General features: G+C 43.2%; 1 protein-coding gene across 2 annotated transcripts in view; it reads left to right on the top strand.

Annotated features, from left to right (window-relative positions):
- The window catches only part of LOC144115515 (WD repeat-containing protein 47-like), a 133,935-nt gene extending 115,272 nt beyond the window's left edge, over nucleotides 1-18,663 (top strand). For both annotated transcript variants that reach the window (XM_077649924.1, XM_077649925.1), the window contains exons 8-11: nucleotides 1,780-1,953; nucleotides 6,585-6,725; nucleotides 11,213-11,431; nucleotides 16,027-18,663. In XM_077649924.1, the coding sequence (XP_077506050.1) occupies nucleotides 1,780-1,953; nucleotides 6,585-6,725; nucleotides 11,213-11,431; nucleotides 16,027-16,172 (680 nt within the window). In that variant the 3' untranslated portion in view covers nucleotides 16,173-18,663. The remainder of the gene's footprint in view (nucleotides 1-1,779; nucleotides 1,954-6,584; nucleotides 6,726-11,212; nucleotides 11,432-16,026) is intronic.
- Nucleotides 18,664-20,350: the final 1,687 nt, after the last annotated feature.

The raw sequence follows: 20,350 nt of genomic DNA, 5'->3' as shown, positions 1-20,350 counted from the left end.
TAATGCAATGGACCTGAAGTTATGTGCTTAAATTACAATCTCATTATCCAGCAAAATAATATGTTCTTTCAGCTGGAGTCGCATTTGTTTCCAGCTTGTCACTTTTGCCAGCATGTCATCACCATCATGCTCACCAGTCATTGTTTCCATCATCGAGATGCATAAAATCAAGCATGTCCACTGATCAAAAAAATTCCTGCCAGAAATATTTTGCTAGGTTTCTAATACAGCTGTGGCAAGATTGACCACTGCAAACACCAAGCTTTCTATTACAGCAAAAAAAAATGGGGGGGGGGGCATCTTTTATCAATTGTTAGTCTCTTTAACATTTTATTCCATCAAGTGTGTCTGGTTAAGTCATGCTTTGACCTCGACTATTGCAGTGCCTTATCCTCTGGTGCGTCATGGTAGACATCACTATATGATTTTAACAGGTGTTTGATTTTCATAGTGCAGAGAATCACGCTAAACTGGCTACAAGACAGAAAAAACACAATGGAACGATTAGGCAGATGAAGTGCGCATTTTTCTTCTTCACAGTGGCTCAGTGCTTATGATGCTCGGCTGCTGACCTGAAAGGCGTGGATTCGATCCCGGCCGTAGCAGTCGCATTTCAATGGAGGAGAAATGCTAGAAGCCCATGTCCTGTGTGGTGTCAGTGCATGTTAACGAACTTCAGGTGGTCGAAATTATCCAGATCCATGACACTATGGCGTCCCTCGTAGCCTGAATCTCTTTGGGATATTAAACCCCATAAACCAGCCCAACAGACATTTTTTCTTTAAATGTCACCAAAATGGTCATTTAGTACCCATGCTGCCATCTGGTTGCCAGCCAAAAGAATGCTTTGGATGAGCGAAATTTGCTTTCAGCAGGACACAGGGTGTCAGAAAACATGACAAGCTGGACTCGTCATGAGAGAGAAATGACATTTGGCTTATCACAAGCCTGGTTTGTTCAAGTCCACTAAAGAATTCAAAGGGCTATGAACTCAGGTCCCCAGCATTTTATTCTTTAGTGCAGTAAAAATGGTTGGGCCCCTTGTAATTGTTTCTCAATTTGTTTGACACATAAAACTTTTTCTGCTGAGTAACTTGCTGCTTAATAAACAGATTCACATTTTCATGCCATGTCTGGTTGAGTTCATGATGACAGGCATGACGTCACAAATTTACACGTGATAGGGCCAGGTGTTTGTGGCAACAGCTGTAGGTGCTTTGTTTTTACTGTTTTCATGCATTTTATGCTTGCAGTCTGTCCATGCATCATAACACATAAACACATCAAGTGCATAAACACATTGGGGGCTAGTTGGTGATGCATTTTCTTTTCTTGAAATTAAATGGCGCTACATATTTAGACGAATGCACAGAAAGACATGATAGGACGAGCGCTGCAGGCAGTGTCCGTCCTGTCATGTCTTTGTTTATTTGTCTAAATATGTAACGCTGTTTAATTCCATGCATCATTCAGAAGAAATCATTCCATGCGATCGAGCATCCCGTTTTATCACATCCCAGTTGCTATTTCTTTTGAGGCAAGAAGTTCAACCTACTTGGTCCCTACAAAATCATTTTCGCTAGAGATCTGCAAAAGTGTATGATGAGTTGCCACATTTGCTTTACATTCGAACCATTTTCTCTCCTCAAGAACTTTTTTTATGAAATCTAAATCTTTATAAATCCTATTCTGAGAAGGTATTATTAGTCTAGGCTGAGTTTGTATTGGAGTTTTAGTTCCATTAACATAGCTCTACCTTTTCATATTGATCATCAACAGCTGGTGGAGAAGCAGAGCTGACGATGCATGACGGCACTATTCGAGACCTGTGCTTTGTGGAGGACCTGAGCAACAGGTCAAGCCTGCTGATCAGCGGTGGTGCAGGGGACTGCAAGATCTACGTCACTGACTGCGAGACTGCCACTCCCTTCCAGGCACTGTCTGGACATTCAGGTGAGCAGTTGTGAGCCTTGTGGGTGCGTTGCATTTCCCTGCCATTCTTGCTCGGCACCGTTTTAGGCTTCCTGTCATTGAAAGTTGGGATTCAGTCTCTTCAACAATTCAATTTTGTCTCCTCTATTCTGTCGTTTTGCGGATGAAGTGAAACAGTAAAAGTGTGATGTTCATTATCGAAAAATAGCAGCACAACATAGACACAGGATGCCAGCAGAGAAGACAGATGGGATGACATGCTACTTAGAACTACTATACTTTTTATTTGGAAAGCTGCATTATGTACACTCTGTACAAATCAAAGAAAAGCAACCGCAAAGGCAAATATGTGTGCGGTTAGTCACCAGGCGCATGGCATGCTCTAACGGAAAATAGCTTACCTGGCAGACTGCACCTGATGATATAACGATTGCATTTTTTTTTAGAAGGGATATTTTGAGGATGACATGCTTAAAATTCACTGCTCTTGGAAATGTGACATACGCTTCAACTATCTCCAATGTTACCTGATCACATTGGCAGTACAAAATTTTAGTGTCAGAAAACAATAGTACGCATCCGCATGTACAACAACAAACTACTGGATGACACAGTGAGCCAGCATCTAAGGAATCGGCATGCTCTTTCAGTGGTATGTTAGCACACTGACCAATCCAACCAGTGTATGCCCATCCACAGGACAAATGCAACTTGTGCGCCACTCCAATTTTGCATTCAAAAAATTGGGAAGCATGCTTTCTTATGCAACCCTCTTTTCTCTTGGCCCACCCAATTTCAGACTTTTTTTTAACCTGTGCACATAAAGGTACTTGTCAGTTTTGTCGGTGTTAATATTATTGGAATGACCCTAGTGATGGCTTAGTAGGTTGAGCATCCACCTGATATGCGGAAGGGGCAGGGTTCGATCCCCAGTGCCGCAAGGTACCCGTCGGTTTCCACTGGGTGCAAGCTTTCCCCTGGCCTGGTGGTCGGCTTATGTGGGATGAAATCCTTGGAAAATGGGTCTTTCACCCTAACTTCGGTGGACAAAGATACCCTGTGCCATGGCACTCTTTGCCCAAAACTGCCCTTGCGCCATTGAAATTCATCATCAATATTACTCGAAACCATATTTTTACTAACTTCTCAGTCATGTGCAAAAGGCAGTGAACATAAACAATCACCGGTCTTCATCAACCATTCCTGCCTTCGCATACCTACATTTCTCTTTGAATTTGACCCACCAAACTATTTTTTTCACTTGCTCTCAAGGTCAGGTGTCCTGTGTTGCCATATTTGACTGCTTAATTGTCGTTCACAACTGTGAAAAATTTGCTTGAAAGGGAATTCATGACCTGAAATTTCGAGGTACTAGTGTACTGTAAATAGATTTCACAAATGAGGTCCCCGAAGAAAGGAAACTACAGTTTCTCTGTCTGCAGTTAAAAATTAATTTGAACCATTTTTGTTAGGTTTACCATTCACATTCGCTGAAGAGCTGTTAAATTTCGTTTCTGGTCGTTCAGGGGTAATCGAGGACAGTATTGCACTGTGGTGCTTGATAGCCATGCTCGTGTCAGGAGTTAAAGAAAGTGTTAGTCAGCAGGTACAAAGACCAAAAGTAAGTTGCTATCAAGGACACCTGATTTCAAGAGTGAGTGAAAAAGTATTTTAGGGCGGTCATATCCAAGCGGAAATGTGCGCAAAGGTAGGAACGGTTGATGTTATACTGCTTGATGGTCTGACACGTTCATTGCCTCTTACACAGGATGTAAGAAAGTTGGTGGAAGATACGATGTTCCAGGGTTATCAACCTTGCGAAAACTGTAAATTAGCTATGTACTTGAAGGTTAAAAAGAGATCTGTAACTAGTGGGTGCAAAATAAAAAGGAGTTGTGTGACAAAGGACAATTTTCACATATTTTTGCAAGCAGATTTTGGAGTGGTGCACAAGTTGTCCGGTGGATGGGCATATAGTGGTCAGTCTGGTCAGTGCGCGAATGCACAATCACAAGGACGTGCTATTTCCTTCAAAGGTGGTCTACTAGGTCGCCCAGCAGTTCATAGCTGCACATGCTGGTGTACGCCGTTCTTTACTATTCTGTTCTGCCATTGTGATCAGATAATGCGGTAGATAGTTGATTGTATGTCATTGTCAAGAGCAGTGAACCACGTGTGAGGCATCCTTCCATCTTCCTTTGTGTAAAAGAGATGCAATCTTAAGATCATCAGGTGCAGTCAGGCCAATGTGTAAATGACTGGCTGCATAAGCATGCAAGCAGGTAAGCCATTTCCTTTTAGGAGAATGGCACATACCATGTGTCTAAAGGGGTTTTTGCTTTTGTGATTATCTTTTCTTTTCCTTGTACAGTGTGTGTTTAATATAGACTACTCAAAGAAGTTTGGTTCCAAGCATTGCTTTGTCTGTTCGCCTTCTCTGTCAGTCTTCGTGTGTGGGTAGTGCTTTTGTTTTCCAATAATGAATGTGTACCACTTGCTCAACATTCAGAAAGCCATGTCACAAAAGACTGATACACTGTTCACTTTTTTTAGCATGGTGTAAAAAAGCAAATGAAGGTTAATTTGCTGGTAAATGAGTAGTTCCAGCTTTGATGAGCGTCGCCATTTCTTCGTTGTGGAAAAGGCAGCCTGGAGATAGTAGCTGGGAGAAATCTAACACATTGTTCTCATTTTACTCGCGGAGTGAATTTACTCCACGGCTAAAATCTCTAACAAATAAGCCCTGAACAGTCATCGTGTGCGTTTGTTCCTGCCTTCTGCTGGATTTGTGCACTTGATGCTAACGAACTTATTGTTCACTAGCAGTAGGAACTATAAGAATAAAATAAAAATGTCACCAAAGGAATGGCATACACATTTGTTGCTAGAAGTTGAAGTTCAGAGGTTATTCATACAGGCTTTTGGGTCTTCAGATTATGCAGTTAAGAGGTAGATAGCAAAGATTCCAAGTAAGCTGGACGCACTAGATAAAAAATGCAGATGTGATTTTGTTCTGGTGTGACATAAAAAAATTACATGGCATTCAACGTGTGTCTTATCACATAGTGTTGTTGGTGAGGCTTTGCATTTAAGCTTTCATCTGCTGTATGTGGTCTGCATTCGCTGCAGGGGTGTAGAAATAAACAGGAGGTTGTCAATTCGAAAACATTTTAATGGCAACGTGATTTGTATTGTTTTCTGTTTTCATGCACTGTTGCATTCATCTTTATCTGAAGCTAATGTTAGCAACCTTAACCTTTCTTTCTTGTGGCAACACTGCTCATGTCATAATGTCTGGGCTTATTAGCGATCATATGTCTTGAGGCAATAATTAGCACACAAAAAGAGACGGTGTGAACAGGAGGTGATGCACACAACCTGTTACTTTCAGCTGACATTTAATGAGGGATCAGGTACATATATCTGACAAGCTTGGAAAAACCTAGCTAACACAGAAAAAAATGCAGTCAACTCAGAAGTGCGAAAAGTTTTCTTCTCAGCATGCCACTGGCATCGGGAATTGGGGAAATGGGACATCACTCAACCACGCTGTTTCACAGGCAGGAAGCTACAGCATGGTTGAGCAATGTGAAAAGAGCTGCAGAAAAGGCCAGCAAGAAAAAAGAAAGGAAGGAAGGTTTGCATTAATCCTACATCTCCACTGGATGTCCCACAATCTAAGGAAGGTTGGTTGGTGCATTCGGGTCAGAGTGCTGTTTTGCTCCTTCCAAGCTGTCTTCCCTGTACAGGAAGAGTTGCTCGATTAGAAAGAAAAACGCTCATAAAAGCTCATTGCACCATCAATCGCAAAAATTAGTTAATGAGCTGTGGGATCGGTGTCATCCTTAACTTGCCACTGTCATATGGAAAGTTTTACTTTAGCCGGACAGGCCAATGTGTAAATGACTGGCTGCATAAGCATGCAAGCAGGTATAGTATGCGCAGAGGGACAGATGAGCATCGTGCCAATCATTGCAAGGCATGTTGCTGTGAGCCACTATTTTATTGCTGTGTGATTGTACACAGACATTGTGACCAGCTCACATGGAAGATTTTTAAGCGTCCGAGGTCACGGATATGATGCCATATTTTTCCACCAAGGCATCGTTACCTTTATCACAGAACAAAATCTCACTTCCTAGTATGTGCGGCATGCTTAGAAGAAACCTTTCTGCATTTTGGACCTGGATACATTTTTTTTATATTTTGGATTCTTCAGAGTTTGTCAGATGTATGGATTGTACAAGCTGCCGCGGTGGCTCAGTGGTTATGGTGCTCGGCTACTGACCCAAAAAATGCAGGTTCAGTCCCGGCCACGGCAGTCGCATTTTGATGGAGGCGAAATGCTAGAGGTCCGTGTACTGTGAGATGTCAGTGCATGTGAAAGAATCCCAGGCGGTTAAATTTTTCCGGAGCCCTGCTTTAAGGCGTCTCTCACAGCTTGAGTTGCTTTGGGACGTTGCACCCTGTAAACCTGTATGGACGGTACCTGACCACTCGGTTAATGTCAATTGAAAGTTAGTGCTCATGTGCGTGTCATCTCCTGCCTGTCCTTTCTCTGTTTTGTGCGCTCTTTTTGTCTAGATAATGTGCAGCATTCATTTATACAGTACTGGTCTTGTGCCCAACTGTTTTCTATCATTTCTGTTCAGGCCATGTTTTGTCCTTGTACACATGGGGAGGAGCCATGTTTGTAAGTGGCTCTCAAGACCGAACCATTCGCTTTTGGGACCTACGGACCAGAGGCTGTGTCAACCTGGTGACTGCACCTCCAGCAAGCGGCAGTGGGCCTGGTGAGCTTCAGTGTTTCCTCTTGCTTGATCATCATTCCACAAATGTGGAGCGCGCTGACAGCACAAGGAAGGACAGTGGAATTTTTCTATTGTCCAACACAAATGAAGCATCGGAGAAATATAAGGCAACAGCATCACTTGATCTGAGTTTTCACTATAAACTTCAAGATGAGGAAATCGGGCATTGTCAACAGGGCATTGCATTATTGCTCATAGCGTGCTGTACAGTCGCAACCAAAAATTCAAATCCCTGATTTTTCGAACATGCTTGACTATACAGACTTTTTCCAAGCACTGTGACATGGCATATAGACCCAATGTATAAGAGTACCTGAAATTTCGGACGCACCAAAACTGACTGCTCGATTTTTCGGACCTTGTTCGCACTCGCTGACAATACTCAAGTGGCCATATAATGTGTGCAGTGGAACCTCGTTAATTCAAACTGCAAGGAAGATCGAAAACTTGATCAGACAAAACGAAAGTCAAACTTAAAGGGAGCTTCTTAAATTGCAGGGCTGAAATTCTCTGCGAGTCGGCACATTGGGCCTGCATGGTTTTTAATTCATACTGTTCTTGGACGTTGTCCGACGCACAAACTTGAACAGTTGTCACAGTTCTCATCACGGAACTCATCTATGCCAAGCCTCAAATACGTGGAGAGGTAGCTGCGGAACACATGGGAGGTGAATGGCTTTACAGAGACGGCGAGCATGGAAGAAAATGGGGATGCATTTCAAAGCGAGGTCAGCGTACCTGCAGCAATACACACCGCAACCCTGACTTTTGTATTGCAAAATAATCAACCAGTGTTTTGATGACAGGCAAGACACCTCTCATTATACACAAGCCACTGCAGAGTGCATATCGCTGGTTATGATGCCGATTTTGGCTAGGCCTTCTCACGAAGGCCAACGCCGATGGAGCGCTTGCTTCAGCTCTTCGTCGGTTCTTATCATTTCGCCATCTTCGCCTTCTCGTTCCAAGGCCTGCATACTGCGGGCGCAGCGCAGTTAATTATAGCAGCGGCGGGTTAACTTTCACGTCTAGACTTTGTCCCAATCTGTGCATTCATCTGCAACATGCCGAAGGTAGCACAGCCATTGTACGCCAAACTCATAAAAGCGGTCGCCGCCCGTCATGTGTTTACACGACGCGAAGCCATATTTAGTCGTGAGGAGTTTCAGGATGTGCATAGAACTACTGACCTCCAATATACTGGCAATAAGTTAAATGATTTTTTCTGTTAAATTTGATTTTTCGGTTGTTTTTGAGGTCCTCAGAGAGTCCAAAAAAGCAGTTGGCGACTGTATATTAGAAGCTTTGGTAAATATGTCATAGCTCATACAGGTTTGAGGGGTGCATCCTTGCAAGTGTGAGTGAGTGGGCTAGGTGGTGATTCATAGCAGCAAAACAAGGAAGCCAGTGCAGTCTTCCTTCTCTGTCTGAGAAGTTGCTATATTTTCTGATTTTAGCTGCATTCTTGGTTGGATCTTACATTGGACATGTAATAAACAGTGGAGCAGAGAGAAATCATTCTTTTAGTGAGGAGAAAACTGCCAGTTCCATATGTGTCGCATTTATCAGAAATGCGACTTTGCGGAGAGAGTAAAAACAAAATTTGTTTATCCCCTTCAGGCACTGTATCCGCTCTGTGGGCATGACCAGAACACTATCAGATCTTACCTATACAAGACACAATTTTGTGGATGAAATAAAATGCGCTAAAGTATGAAAAATTGTGTGTAGAAAGGTACAGTTCAGTTATGGGAAATCTATGTAGGAGTCTTTCTTTTTTTAAATGGATAGCTCCGGGGATTGTGACTTTTCGTTTGCTTGTTTTGCAATTATAAATACTTTGAAGCGCCAAAAGTGCATTGATTTGTTCACATAATGATTTATTATCGCAGGAATGAGTGAAAATAAGTGTAATTGACACCTTGAAAATAGTGCTTAGTCACGATGTAGGTATGTGAGGACCCGACAGAAATTGCATAAATAATCATTAGGGGAAGTTGGAATTTTTTCTTCTAATTCTGGCAATTCTGGGACTGCCGATGGAGTCCCGCCAGACGCCCTTGCAAGTCTATGGAGTCAGAAGCTCGTTTATTCAGACGCCGCAGGGCTCACATCGGTTAATTCAGACGGGCCCCCAAGGGTGCCATGGCGAGAGATTACGTTTTCGACAGGCGATTGTCCAGATATTCGTCCACAGGCCTGAACTGCATATTACATGTTCTCTCATGGCCCTCGGCTGATATGTGCACAAAGGCAGGGATGTTGACGGTCAGCAGGTTCCCGTTGATAGCCCGAGAGAGAGTCCAGCCGCGTAGTTTCGTTTTCGAAACTTCGCCGCTAGCTCATGGCGACGGCAGCTATCTGCTGCGGCTATCAGAGAGCCAGCCAAGCCACACACTGTTTTGTAGGACGATCGCCTTGTTGCTGACCTCGAGAGCATTAAAGAAATCGGCAACAAGGTTGACGATAAGCAGTGGCAGCCGGATAATACTATCACGTTTACTCTTAAAGGGGAAGCTTAAGTGCCCTCCCACATTTTTTGTTTGTTTTTCGAATGCGTCTTGCTGCTCCAGCTCCAATGCGTACTTCCCTCACTGCCGTCCTTACAGCGCGCCGAAACTCCACGCTCGTCACATACTATTCGCTATTTCTGCGGTGAAGCTTCCTCACATGCAACGCCACATACAAAAAGCTCCAGCGCTACCGTTTCGGACACTGAAAGTAGCCTCGGATAGCATGCACTCCTGATAGCATACACGGATTAAAACATTTGACGGAATTGCGAGAAATTGCTGTTGCCCAGGTTCTCAACAAATAAATTTCGTTTTCATGCGAACTGTTTTTGACAGTTGTCAGGGCCATTCGATAATTCGACATTCAGATATTCGACGTTTCTTCCACTCCTCTGAAGTCTGAATTAACGAGGTTTTACTGTATTTCACACCTGAAGGGGTTATTTCAGGCCAAATTGAACTTTTCTGACCCTCCCTTCAAGGTTCTTGCTTGTCCCCATTAGGGGGTCGATAGAGCGCCAAGTCTGGCCAAGAAAACAAGAGTTTTTTTTATTGCCTGTGTGGCCGTGATGCAGGTGTGGATATCTAAAATGAGTCGTTTTGTCATCTGGGTCTGCAGAGCTGATCTCTTCATCTTTAGTAATTCTGTGGTGCCATTCCTGTTTCACTGAACGGCAGGTTAACAGTTGAAACAATCCTTTTTTTTTCATTAGTCATTTCCATTGCATCCAGGAAGTTGTTTCCATTTTCTCCTAGGTTTCGATACTGGTTTATTTTATCACATTTTGATTAGAAATGAGACAACTTTGTGAAGAGAGTGGGTGTGAAAAAAAGACACTCCGACTTAAGGCTCATGAGAGAACTGATGTTTCAGCGCCAACTCAGCACCTTCTTCAGGGTTGACTGGGTGGGAGCAAGAGATGCGCCTCACAACCAGGCAGATCTCTGCCGAAATGTTCACTTTCCAGTAAAGAGAGTAGCAGCAATGTTTATTTGTTCCAGGCAACACAAGATGACCGACACTACAAGTGGCATTCAGTAGTTTCCTATTTTTGGTTTGTACACTTTCTGACTCATGGCTGTTTTGTTCCAGTTTCAGCTTTGCAACAGTTTGCAGCAGAAAAAATTTCAGATGGGACTTTATCTCACTGAACCATCCTCTGCTGGTAGCACATGTCAACTGTGTGTGGCATGTTAGAATTCTCACTGTCATTCTGCACATTTAAAAGTGCCCTAGGTGGTGAATAAGGAAGGGATGAAACAGCTTGCCTGACCAAGTCACTTGCTGCTTTTAAGTGCTGTTTTAGTGAGTCATGTCATTTGTGTAGAATTGAGTAGTTGGAACGCTCGGCAATTAAAATGAAAGGGAAATTTGAGTGTGCTTTGCAATACCCTTTGACGGCACTTATGTGCGTTGTAGCATGGCTAGGGCCCTAATTATCTGTCATGAAAAAATTTGGAACTTCGCAACTGAGAACGAAAAATCTGCAATATTCTGCAGCGGTCGCCGTGCCGTACGTAGCTTCTTGCTTCTTTGCTTTATGTTTTGTGCTGCTCAGGTGTGTGCCCATTAGCCTGTTTCTCCCTTCTCTGTACTCCTCACGACTCTTTCACAGCCTTCTCTTCTTTCTGAATGGCCCACGCCACCTTCTTTCCACATTTGTAGCAACTCTGTGTGGAAATTCTGAGTGGAAACAGCGTCAAAAAATATCCATATCCTGCAGAATAATCACTTGCCAAATTTGTTACTGAATTATACATTATCCAGTTATTTGCCGTGCATATTACCACTAAGTCTGCAATGTGCAATATTATACCTCCTTATAATCTCTAGGGGTAATCTTAAAGGTAGTAAGGTGTTTCAGTTTAGCAAGAATAAATGTAACGTACTGCAATTTCAATGCTGATGGAACTGGTGATTTGGCCAGTGCTAACCAAGGCATCCAAACCCAACAGGGAGCCCCGTAGCTGCTGTGGCTGTGGATCCATCTGGACGCATGCTTGTCTCTGGACATGAAGATGCCACCTGCATGCTGTATGACATCCGAGGTGGCCGCAGCATTCAGACGTTCCGACCCCACTCATCAGACCTGCGGTCAGTACGCTTCTCACCACGAGCTTACTACCTGCTGACGGCCTCATATGACCGCAAGTGTGTCCTCACAGATCTGCAAGGTAAGTGCCACCGTTCATACCAGGCATCGTTTTGGTACACGCACTCCAAAACTTTTGTGCAAACTTGTTCTTGGGAGGGAAGAGAGTTTAGAAGAGCTTTTAGGAATGATGCTGAAGTTTGATTGAAGAATTTGATGAAGCCACCAATTAAGCAACAATGATCGATTTAATGCTATACAGTGGACTCCTCTTAAACGAAACTTGAAGGGGATTCAAAAAGTGTTCCATTTATCAGAAGTTTCATTGAAGCAAAGCACACATATTTCATGAAGAAATATTTATTTACATTGCGCCAGCCCTTACTGATGTGGGCGTGAAGAAAAAAAGGAATCAATTGTGGTCTGTTTTACATTCTTCAGTTGCTTTTTAACAAAGTAACTGTGCATATTTGAAAGGCTTTGCAAAAATTCTGTGCTCCCTTCACGTTCAAAGTACTGTTGCAAAAGTGCAACTGCATCCCTAGCTGCGCTGTCTGGCACCGCACTGGGCACAGAGTCCCCGCACTCATCACTGGAGGAAGAGTGGTCCTCGGCTTGCACTTCTGCAATAATTTCTTCGAGGCTTTCCTCGCGACAGGTGCATAAATTTGCACCTATGTCCTCATAGTCCTGTCGTGAGAAAGGGGCAGAGGGCACTATTTGATTAAATATAGTGTCTGCTTCTTCATCAGCAGTACCTGCCTCTTCATGGGCTATTGGATAGTGTGCTTCGAAGCCTGCATGGTGGAAGCACCTCTGCACTGTTATTGCCTGAACTTGTTCCCAGGCACGGGCCAATATGTGGATAGCAGACAGCAAGTCAATGACATAATCCTTTTCCCTGTCAGCACAAAGCAGCATGCGGTGAAGCAGTTGGCGGCGGTAGTGGACCTTGACATTCTGGATGACTCCTTGGTCCATTGGTTGGATGACAGCAGTTGCATTGGCAGGGAGGAATTCAAGGCTGATGGACTTCAGCCCTTCCACCTGGCCATGGGCAGGGCAATTATCTACGATGAAGACAACGTTCCTGCCCTGTCTCGTAAACCTTGCGTTCTCCTCCCGCAGCCAATTTTTGAAAATTGCTGTTGTCATCCACGCTCTCCCATTCGCAGTGTACGCCACAGGAAGATTTCGAATGCCCTTGAAGCAACGTGGGTGTCTCGATTTTCCTACCACCAGCAGCTTTAACTTTTCATCGCCTGCCATGTTAGCGCAGCACGGTAATGCGCTCTTTGCTGTACAGGCTTCGCCTCTGTAGGCGAGAGTCTTGATGGAAGTGCCTTGTGGAAGAGGCCCAACTTGTCGATGTTGAATACGTCTCGTGGCTCATAGCTGTTTAAAATCTCCTGCAGCCGTCCGCGTTGCCAGTCAGTGCAGACTTCTCTGTTCACTGCATCACTTTCACTTGAGATCGTTCTGAAGACTAGGCCATGGCGCTTTTTAAATCTGCTAAGCCATCCGTCGCTGACGCAGAAATTCTCAACCCCCATTTGCAGGGCTGTCTCCCGCGCCTTTAAAACTGCACTCCACGCACGCTTAAACCACAGAAAAAGAACCTTTTCAAGTTCTTCATACGACGTCGTCCTCATACGCATCCGGTTGGAAGCGAAGGTCCCAGACTTGAGAGCTCCTTGAATGGCGTGTTTGTTTTTCATGATCCGCGAAAGCGTTGACTTCGGGATGTCAACGCTTCTTCGCGACTTCTGTTTTTGAAAGGGAACTTCGCTCAAGTTCCTGCAGAATTTGGAACTTCTTTTCAAGCGGGAGCGCTTTGTGCGGCCGTTTCTTAACGCTCTCCATCACGTCGACACACCGACAACACCGATCGCACGTAGGCCTAACGCAGAACGACAAAAAAAAAAAACAATTGATCAAGTGACTTACTGGATTGGCTTGTCCCGGCTATAGCGTTGGCTGCGAAGAATTTGTTCATGGTTGCGAGACTGCCGCTGACATATGCGAGCACAAATACGCTCGGGAGGATTCCAAATTTTTACCTTTTGTGCCGTTTAGCCGAGGGTAACACGTTAGTGGTGTTCCAATTAACCGAAGAATTTTACTGCGGCAGATATATGAAACCAACCAAATAACCCTGCTTAATTTTGTTTATCCATAAGTTTTATTTAACCGAGTTTCGTTTATTGGGCATCCACTGTATGTACTATGAGGAACAAAAGTCAGACTGAAGAAGCAGAATGTCATCGCTGTTAGTAATAGGCCGGTAGATAACGCAATCATCAGCGAATATGCGAATGTTAGAACATATGTTAGCAGGCAAATCGTTAATATAAATGAGAAAAAGGAGGGGGCCCAAGACAGTGCCCTGAGGTACCCCAGATATAACAGAGGAATAAGAAGATGAACATTTATTAACAAAAACAAACTGCTGCCGATTAATGAGAAAGCTGCATATCCAATTAAAAACATACTCATTAAGATTGAGACGAGAAAGTTTTAGGAATAGTCGTTTATGAGGAACTTTGTCAAAAGCTTTTTCAAAATCGAGGAAGAGGGCGTCAACAGGAATGTTAAGGTCAATGCTAGAGCTAAGGTCGTTAATAAAGAGGTCTAATTGTGTTTCAGAAGATAAACCTTTTAAAAAGCCATGCTGGTTAGGGTGGAAAAATATGACAGACACTAGAAATTTTATAACTTGAGAGAAAATTATATGTTCCATTAGTTTGGAAGTGATACATGTGATGGATATTGGTCGATAATTATGGCGAGAAGATGAAGGCCCTTTTTTGGGGACTGGGATGACCTTGCCTACTTTCCAGTCATGGGGTATGATGGCTGATGAAAGGGATTGCTGAAAGATATGAGACAATATGGTGCTAGTGGTATGTTTTGTATTTTTTAACACTTTAGTATTAATTCCGTCAACACCAGCTGAAGAGGTTAATTTCAAAGAGTCGATTAATTTGACAATACCATCAGGTTCGAAGCTCACGTCCGGCATAGGTGGAAAGTTAAAGAAAGGAAAATCGGGTAAATTGTTTTCCGGTTCGTGAGTGAAAACAGAGCTGAATGATAAATTCAAAAATTCCGCAATGTCACGATCTTCAATTGGATTATTATCATCGTCACATAGTGCTACATTTCTTGTGTGTGGCTACAGCCAGGCCACTCGGAAGGGAAATGGAGAAGAGAACTAGCTCCTACAAAACACGATTTTCTTTATTACACCTCATGACACTGATGACACACTGAATGAAGACTTTTGGAGACAAAACTGAAACAAGTTGCAACAAAGGCCTTTCACGTTTTGTTTATTTTCGTGAGTGCATTGGCAAATTGCATGAGTGTGAATAGGGGAAACATCAGCTGATTAAAAAACATAGGCCTTATTTTTTGCGCATGTACTTTCATTGCTGTATGTGTATGAATAGAGCAATGCATGCATCATCAGATCATTTGGTGTTGACATGACTTTATGGCCTGTACACTGTGTTAACTGGAATACCAAGGAACACATCACCCAGGCAGGCCCAAAGTATTCTGTGCTGAAAACAGTAGTCTAGCTGTGCCTGTTTGCTTGACTTTTATGACCAAAGTAAAAGCAATTACATTTTAGTGGCAATGTCATGAACTACCTTATGTGCTGTGCGATGTCAGTGCGTGTTAAGAACTCCAGGTGGTCAAAACTTTAGCACTGATAATCTGCAGGCAGCTTTGTGAGACAACAATTAATATTAGCTGTGCAGTGAAATATTGAGATGGATACCCAAATGATGCTAGTGATTGTTCCAAAGCTTGTTTTTCCCGCGCGCTTTTTTTGAGACATTCAGTTTTCACCTTTTGTCGAGAAGGACTTTAAGTGCTCACACACAAATGTGAAAATTATGCTGCTTAATGGTATGTCCAACCATTCATGGATGAGTCTACAAAATTGAATTGGCTGGTTTTGGGTCTGCATCCCAGGTTCAGCGTAACCTTGTTTGGCAGTGATTGCTTCCAACCACTTGTGCAGATGACTGCAGTCAAATCATGTTAATATTGTGTCGCTGTGAATACCTTTGAGAGGATTATTCATTCGTAAAGATGTAGGCAGTAATTCACTACTGGTCATGTTGAGTGCTGTGGTACCATTTTATTGTGTGCTACAAGAATTCCTGCTGTGTGCATGCTGTGAATGAACAGCTAAAAACTTCACAAAATCTCATTGGTGTGTGGCCTCAGATCATTAAGCAAAGGTAGAAATTCAGTGCTTTTTATGTTTATCCAATTACTTTGTCACATATAATGAAGTGTGCATTTGATAAAGTAGCCTCAAGCATGAAGTGTTAGGTGACAGAATTCAGACAATTTTGAGTAGGGAATATGCTGAAATCAAAGCAAGATTTGGGATGGAACTCAAAATTTATGCTTGCCATTGCCATTGTAGTTACATTAAAGGTTCCAAGTGGTGATGTCAAATCTTTGTCTTGCAGACAATAAGCTACACTAAAGCTTGCGTAAAAATAACTTGGCATGTTAGAATTGAGTGTTTTGTAAGCATAGGTGCAGGAGGCTCCAATAAGAGGCTACCAGATTGCTTTGAGTAGCACCAGGTTTTGGCACCGAAGTAGGCTCATGCTCTTGTTCCAAACTGATGCTTATTGCTTGGGTGTGCAGGTGACCTCACGCAGCCATTGCCCAGCGTTGTGGTTGCAGAGCATGCAGACAAGGTCATCCAGGCTCGCTGGCACCCAAGCGACTTCTCCTTTGTCAGCACCAGCGCTGACAAGACGGCCGTCCTCTGGGCCCTGCCGGTCAATTGAAGTCCCCGTCAAGGAGCCACCTCTCCTGCACAGGCTTTGTGGGCTTGGACTGGGCCCTGTGATAAATCTTGCTAACCCTGTCTCTGCCCCTCCCCAAAATTTCTTTTTTTTTGTTTGTTGTCACCTACTTTGCATTATGCCCATCCCCCATAACAGTTTTAAGGTCTCTGTGTTTTTAGTTTGAAACCTAGGGTTTATCAAATTGTACTGTCCTGCAGGTTGCACACTGTTGAGTTCTGTGGTAAAACTGAAAGCACTCCTCCCTTTCCGAACTGCCCTCTACCATGCTTCTGTGTGTAGCTGTGTTGTTTTAATGTTTATTTTTATCCGCTCGCTCTCTTTTTCTTGAGGAAGGCTTTCAAGGAGAAAGAGTAGCTTTGGTTTTCCTACCGTTTGCATTCTGTCAAAAAAGAAAAACTACATAACATCACTGTGTTTGCAAGAGGTCAACTGATTTTTAGCAAGAATTTCTGCTTTTATCCTGTACAAGGTCAAACTTCCTGTGGATGTAACTTATTCTCAGGGGACTTATAGCCTTTTAATATCACAGATAGCTTTAGGATGGCAGTGAGTCAACAAAACATTATAGGATTCAATTTGCCAAGGATTTTTTGAGGATTTGTGTTGCTCACGTTCATTTATATTTTTTTCGAAAACATTACTACAGTGTTGCATAGTGAAGTACACTAAAAGTGGGCTTTAGAGGACAATCCTGCATCTGTGTTTTTTGTCCTTCCTTTCACTCTTTATCTCGGCTACTCTTACTAGAATTCGTAAGTTGAGTGCGTGAGAGCTCTGATGGGGCCTAGAAAACTGGGCAGTCAGAAAGAAAGCTAAGCAGTTTACAAGTGCTAGGGCTGTGTTTAATTGCGGCGAAGGTGGCAAAGTGTTGGGTTATGTTTAGAAGAAATGTTGCCTTGGCAAGGAGTCAGCATACTTATATACCCTGATGAAATTTCATGTTTTTTGAAGTTGGGGAATAATGCTTTGTCTCATTTTAGCCTTTTTTTTTTATCAAGACAAAATAGATTAGCTCGGCTGGTGCAGGCCACTGTGCGCAACTTGCAGGACTAACACTACTTCAGCATTGGTGCAACGTTTCACTCCTTAAGTCCAGAGTACAGATAGGTCTTATTTAGGTTTTATCGTCTCCCAGAAACACTGTAATTGGGTTGAGAACAAATGCTTCTCGTGCAATAACTTGTCAAGTTTTTATACACCCCTCCGTTTTTAGTAGGGCATCTTAGGTTTTACAGCCTCATTTGGTAGGTGCCAGACATTTTATGGCTTTTTTGAGGTTTCCTTCTTGTCTTCTTTATGTAAGCAGCCAGGCAGTGCACTTATTTATGCGCCAAAGTGGAAGTGCTTCCTGGTTCTGCATATTACTTAATTTTAATTTGTGCGCACAATTATTGCAGGGTTTTTCTTCCCTTCACATTGCTTTTGTGTGTCTTCTGATTTGCATGCACCTTAGTGATAAAGAGGCCAGGGCTCTGTGAGGGAGCATTGTGCATTTACACGAGAGATGATGAAAGGGTCACAATTTCTAAACATAGCGAATTCACGCAGCGCTGAGCCTCTGCTGCGTGAGCAATGCCGCCTAATATGTAATCAAAACAGGCTTCAGTGTGCTTATCGCCTTGAATGCCATAAAAGCTGTGGTGAGTGATCAGCCATAGCTTCAGACACTGCTTCCCGCATGAGGTGCCATGAGTTATCATAATAGAACTGGTATGAAACATTTTTTGTCACTTAATGCCAAGAGTGTTATGCGTCAATAGTGTAGCAAAGTTCTGCTTTTCAATGTTCTCAAGCCAGTTATTTGTTGTCAGAATAGTCATATGAAGCGCGTGTAACTGGGAATCTCTCCTGCAACCTTTTACCTTGCATAGGGCAGAAAGCTTCCAAGTCTTTTTGATTTTTTAAGATTTTTTTTTTACCTTAAACAGTAGAGTATATGTTTATTTAACACCATTGTTGTTATGCCGTATCTACTTGATTGTGAGGAGACACTTCTCCCAGAGACATCAAGCTCATGAAATTAGGCCCAGAGACTTATGCATGACTAAAACTAAAGAACAATGATGTATAAGCTTGTTGTCCAGGGAAGAATTTGTCCAAACTTATTAATTGAACAGGCACATTGTGCACTCGCCTTTTAAGCCATTGAATGGATCTTCAATTTGTCATCTTTTAAGAAGGCACTAATTATGATAAGGAAGGCTGGTTTTTGTATGTTGAGGTGTTGGAGAGAAGTTGCTTATACGGAGATGCAATGTTTCGCACATTCAGGCCAGTTTTTGACGGATCTGCTGCACAGAGCACAGTAACTTGTCTTTTATTGTACATATATTTTTGTTTGTTTGCATGTAAACATAATTTAGTTGTACAAATATTTTGCCTACCAACTGTGGCATTTGTATGGCTTGCAAGTGCAGCTTGTATAGCTTGTAATAAAAATCGGCATAATAAACTTTGCTTTTTTGAGCTGCCTCAGAGTTTTACTGGCTTGCAAAAATTGGCTGGACGTGGCTGTCAGCCATGAAATTGTAAGGTGAATACATTAGTCGCTTTCCAAATAGACTGTTTGAGTTCACATTATTGGCGAGAGATTTATAATCAGCTAATGTGTAATGGGCTGTGAGACAGCTTAGAGAAGATAGCGTTCAAGTGCAGTGAAATGCTAAAGAAACAGTGTTACTTAATTTGCTGAAAATTGTAAGAGAATTTCAAGTGTTCATGGTGTACAATGCAACTCGTTTAATTCGAACTTCAAGGGACCGGGAAAAACGTTCGAATTAATGACTGACCCCTAAAAAGCTGACAAAAACCGCTTGCATCACGGTAAATTTATTTGGTGAAAGACTGCGAAATAGTTGTCTGCTTTTGAGATGAGCATAACAAGGCAGTGACTGTTTTTCACATTTAAATGCGTTCATGCCGCGGGGAGCGTCGAAGCAGAATAACGCCAAACTGGACAGGGCCTCGACGGCATCGTTCACGGTGTGACGTGGTAGCAATGTGACGGGGTTAAATGTTGCGGGTCTGCCTCGCAGCTACAGCAAAGCAAATATTTTCTCTGCGGCGGTGATGACTAAGACGACACGCTTGTTGAGGCGATCTCTGAGGAGAAGCTATGTGACAAACCAGAAACGGCTGTGTGGGGGTGTGATTGGCTAATCGCATGGGGGACTTGCGGCTGACGAGCAAAATTTTCTATTGGCGCAGGTGCGAGAGACGAGGCAAGCGACTCGGCAAAGATGCTTCGTGCGACAGCGCCACTCATCGCTTGCCACAGTCGCCTTCGCGTGTGCGTGAATTTTCGCTTACATGGAGCTCAGCCTTTCAGGCGGAGCTTTTTTTTTAATTCACCCCCTATTTTTTTTTAATTCACGCTTAGCGTCAGTTGTTTTTTTATTCATGTCAGATGTGCGTGAGCAACTCTGCAGCATGCAATTCAGGTTTGAATAGGCCTCCTTTGACAATCGCTTGCCGTGCCAGCCGTACCTAGACGTACTCTCCCTTCGGGAAGCCATTTGAATCAATCGGTGCGAGACGCATAGCGTCCGAATTGACGAGCGTCCAGCGCGATGGACTTGCATGGGCATTGGCCGGGGTGATGCCGGCTGTTCGAATTATCCAGATTTCTGAATTAGAGTTTTTACACTGGTGTCTGAAAGAGCTTTTTTTTTTTTTTAACATGCTGTGTCAGTTTTGACTAGTTGAAATTCTGTTGGGGTTAAGAGGATAAAGTGTGCTCTACAACAGTGCACTCATACAGTCAGCATTGTTTTAATGGAAACCCACTGGTCTGCTCGGGCAGGTGTGCGTTGCTGAAAGAAGGTTCCCAGAACCTTTAAGATTTGACAGCGCTAGTCAAGGCTGTTGTCAAAAGCACATTGCTGAGCATGCTTGCTTCAGTTAGGACCATTTGTGAAAGGTCTTTTAAGGCATAAACCTCATTTGTCCCATTAAGAAAAAATCCGTGTGTGCGTGTGTGTGCGTGCATGCGTATGTTTGTGTGTGTGGGGGGGGGGGGGGGGGTTGACACTTGATAGTACCCATAAAAAGATGGCGTCCACGTGTAGCCCGGCAGGTGGCAGTTAAATTAATGATTGGTCGCGCGAGGTTGCTCGGAAAGGGCAACCTGGATCGCACAAATTGCACCGGTCGCAGTA

Source organism: Amblyomma americanum, chromosome 1 (assembly GCF_052857255.1).
Source record: "Amblyomma americanum isolate KBUSLIRL-KWMA chromosome 1, ASM5285725v1, whole genome shotgun sequence".
Classification (NCBI taxonomy): domain Eukaryota; kingdom Metazoa; phylum Arthropoda; class Arachnida; order Ixodida; family Ixodidae; genus Amblyomma; species Amblyomma americanum.
The sequence above is the reverse complement of the archived record's forward strand: the minus strand, read 5'-3'. Positions and strand labels throughout refer to the sequence as shown.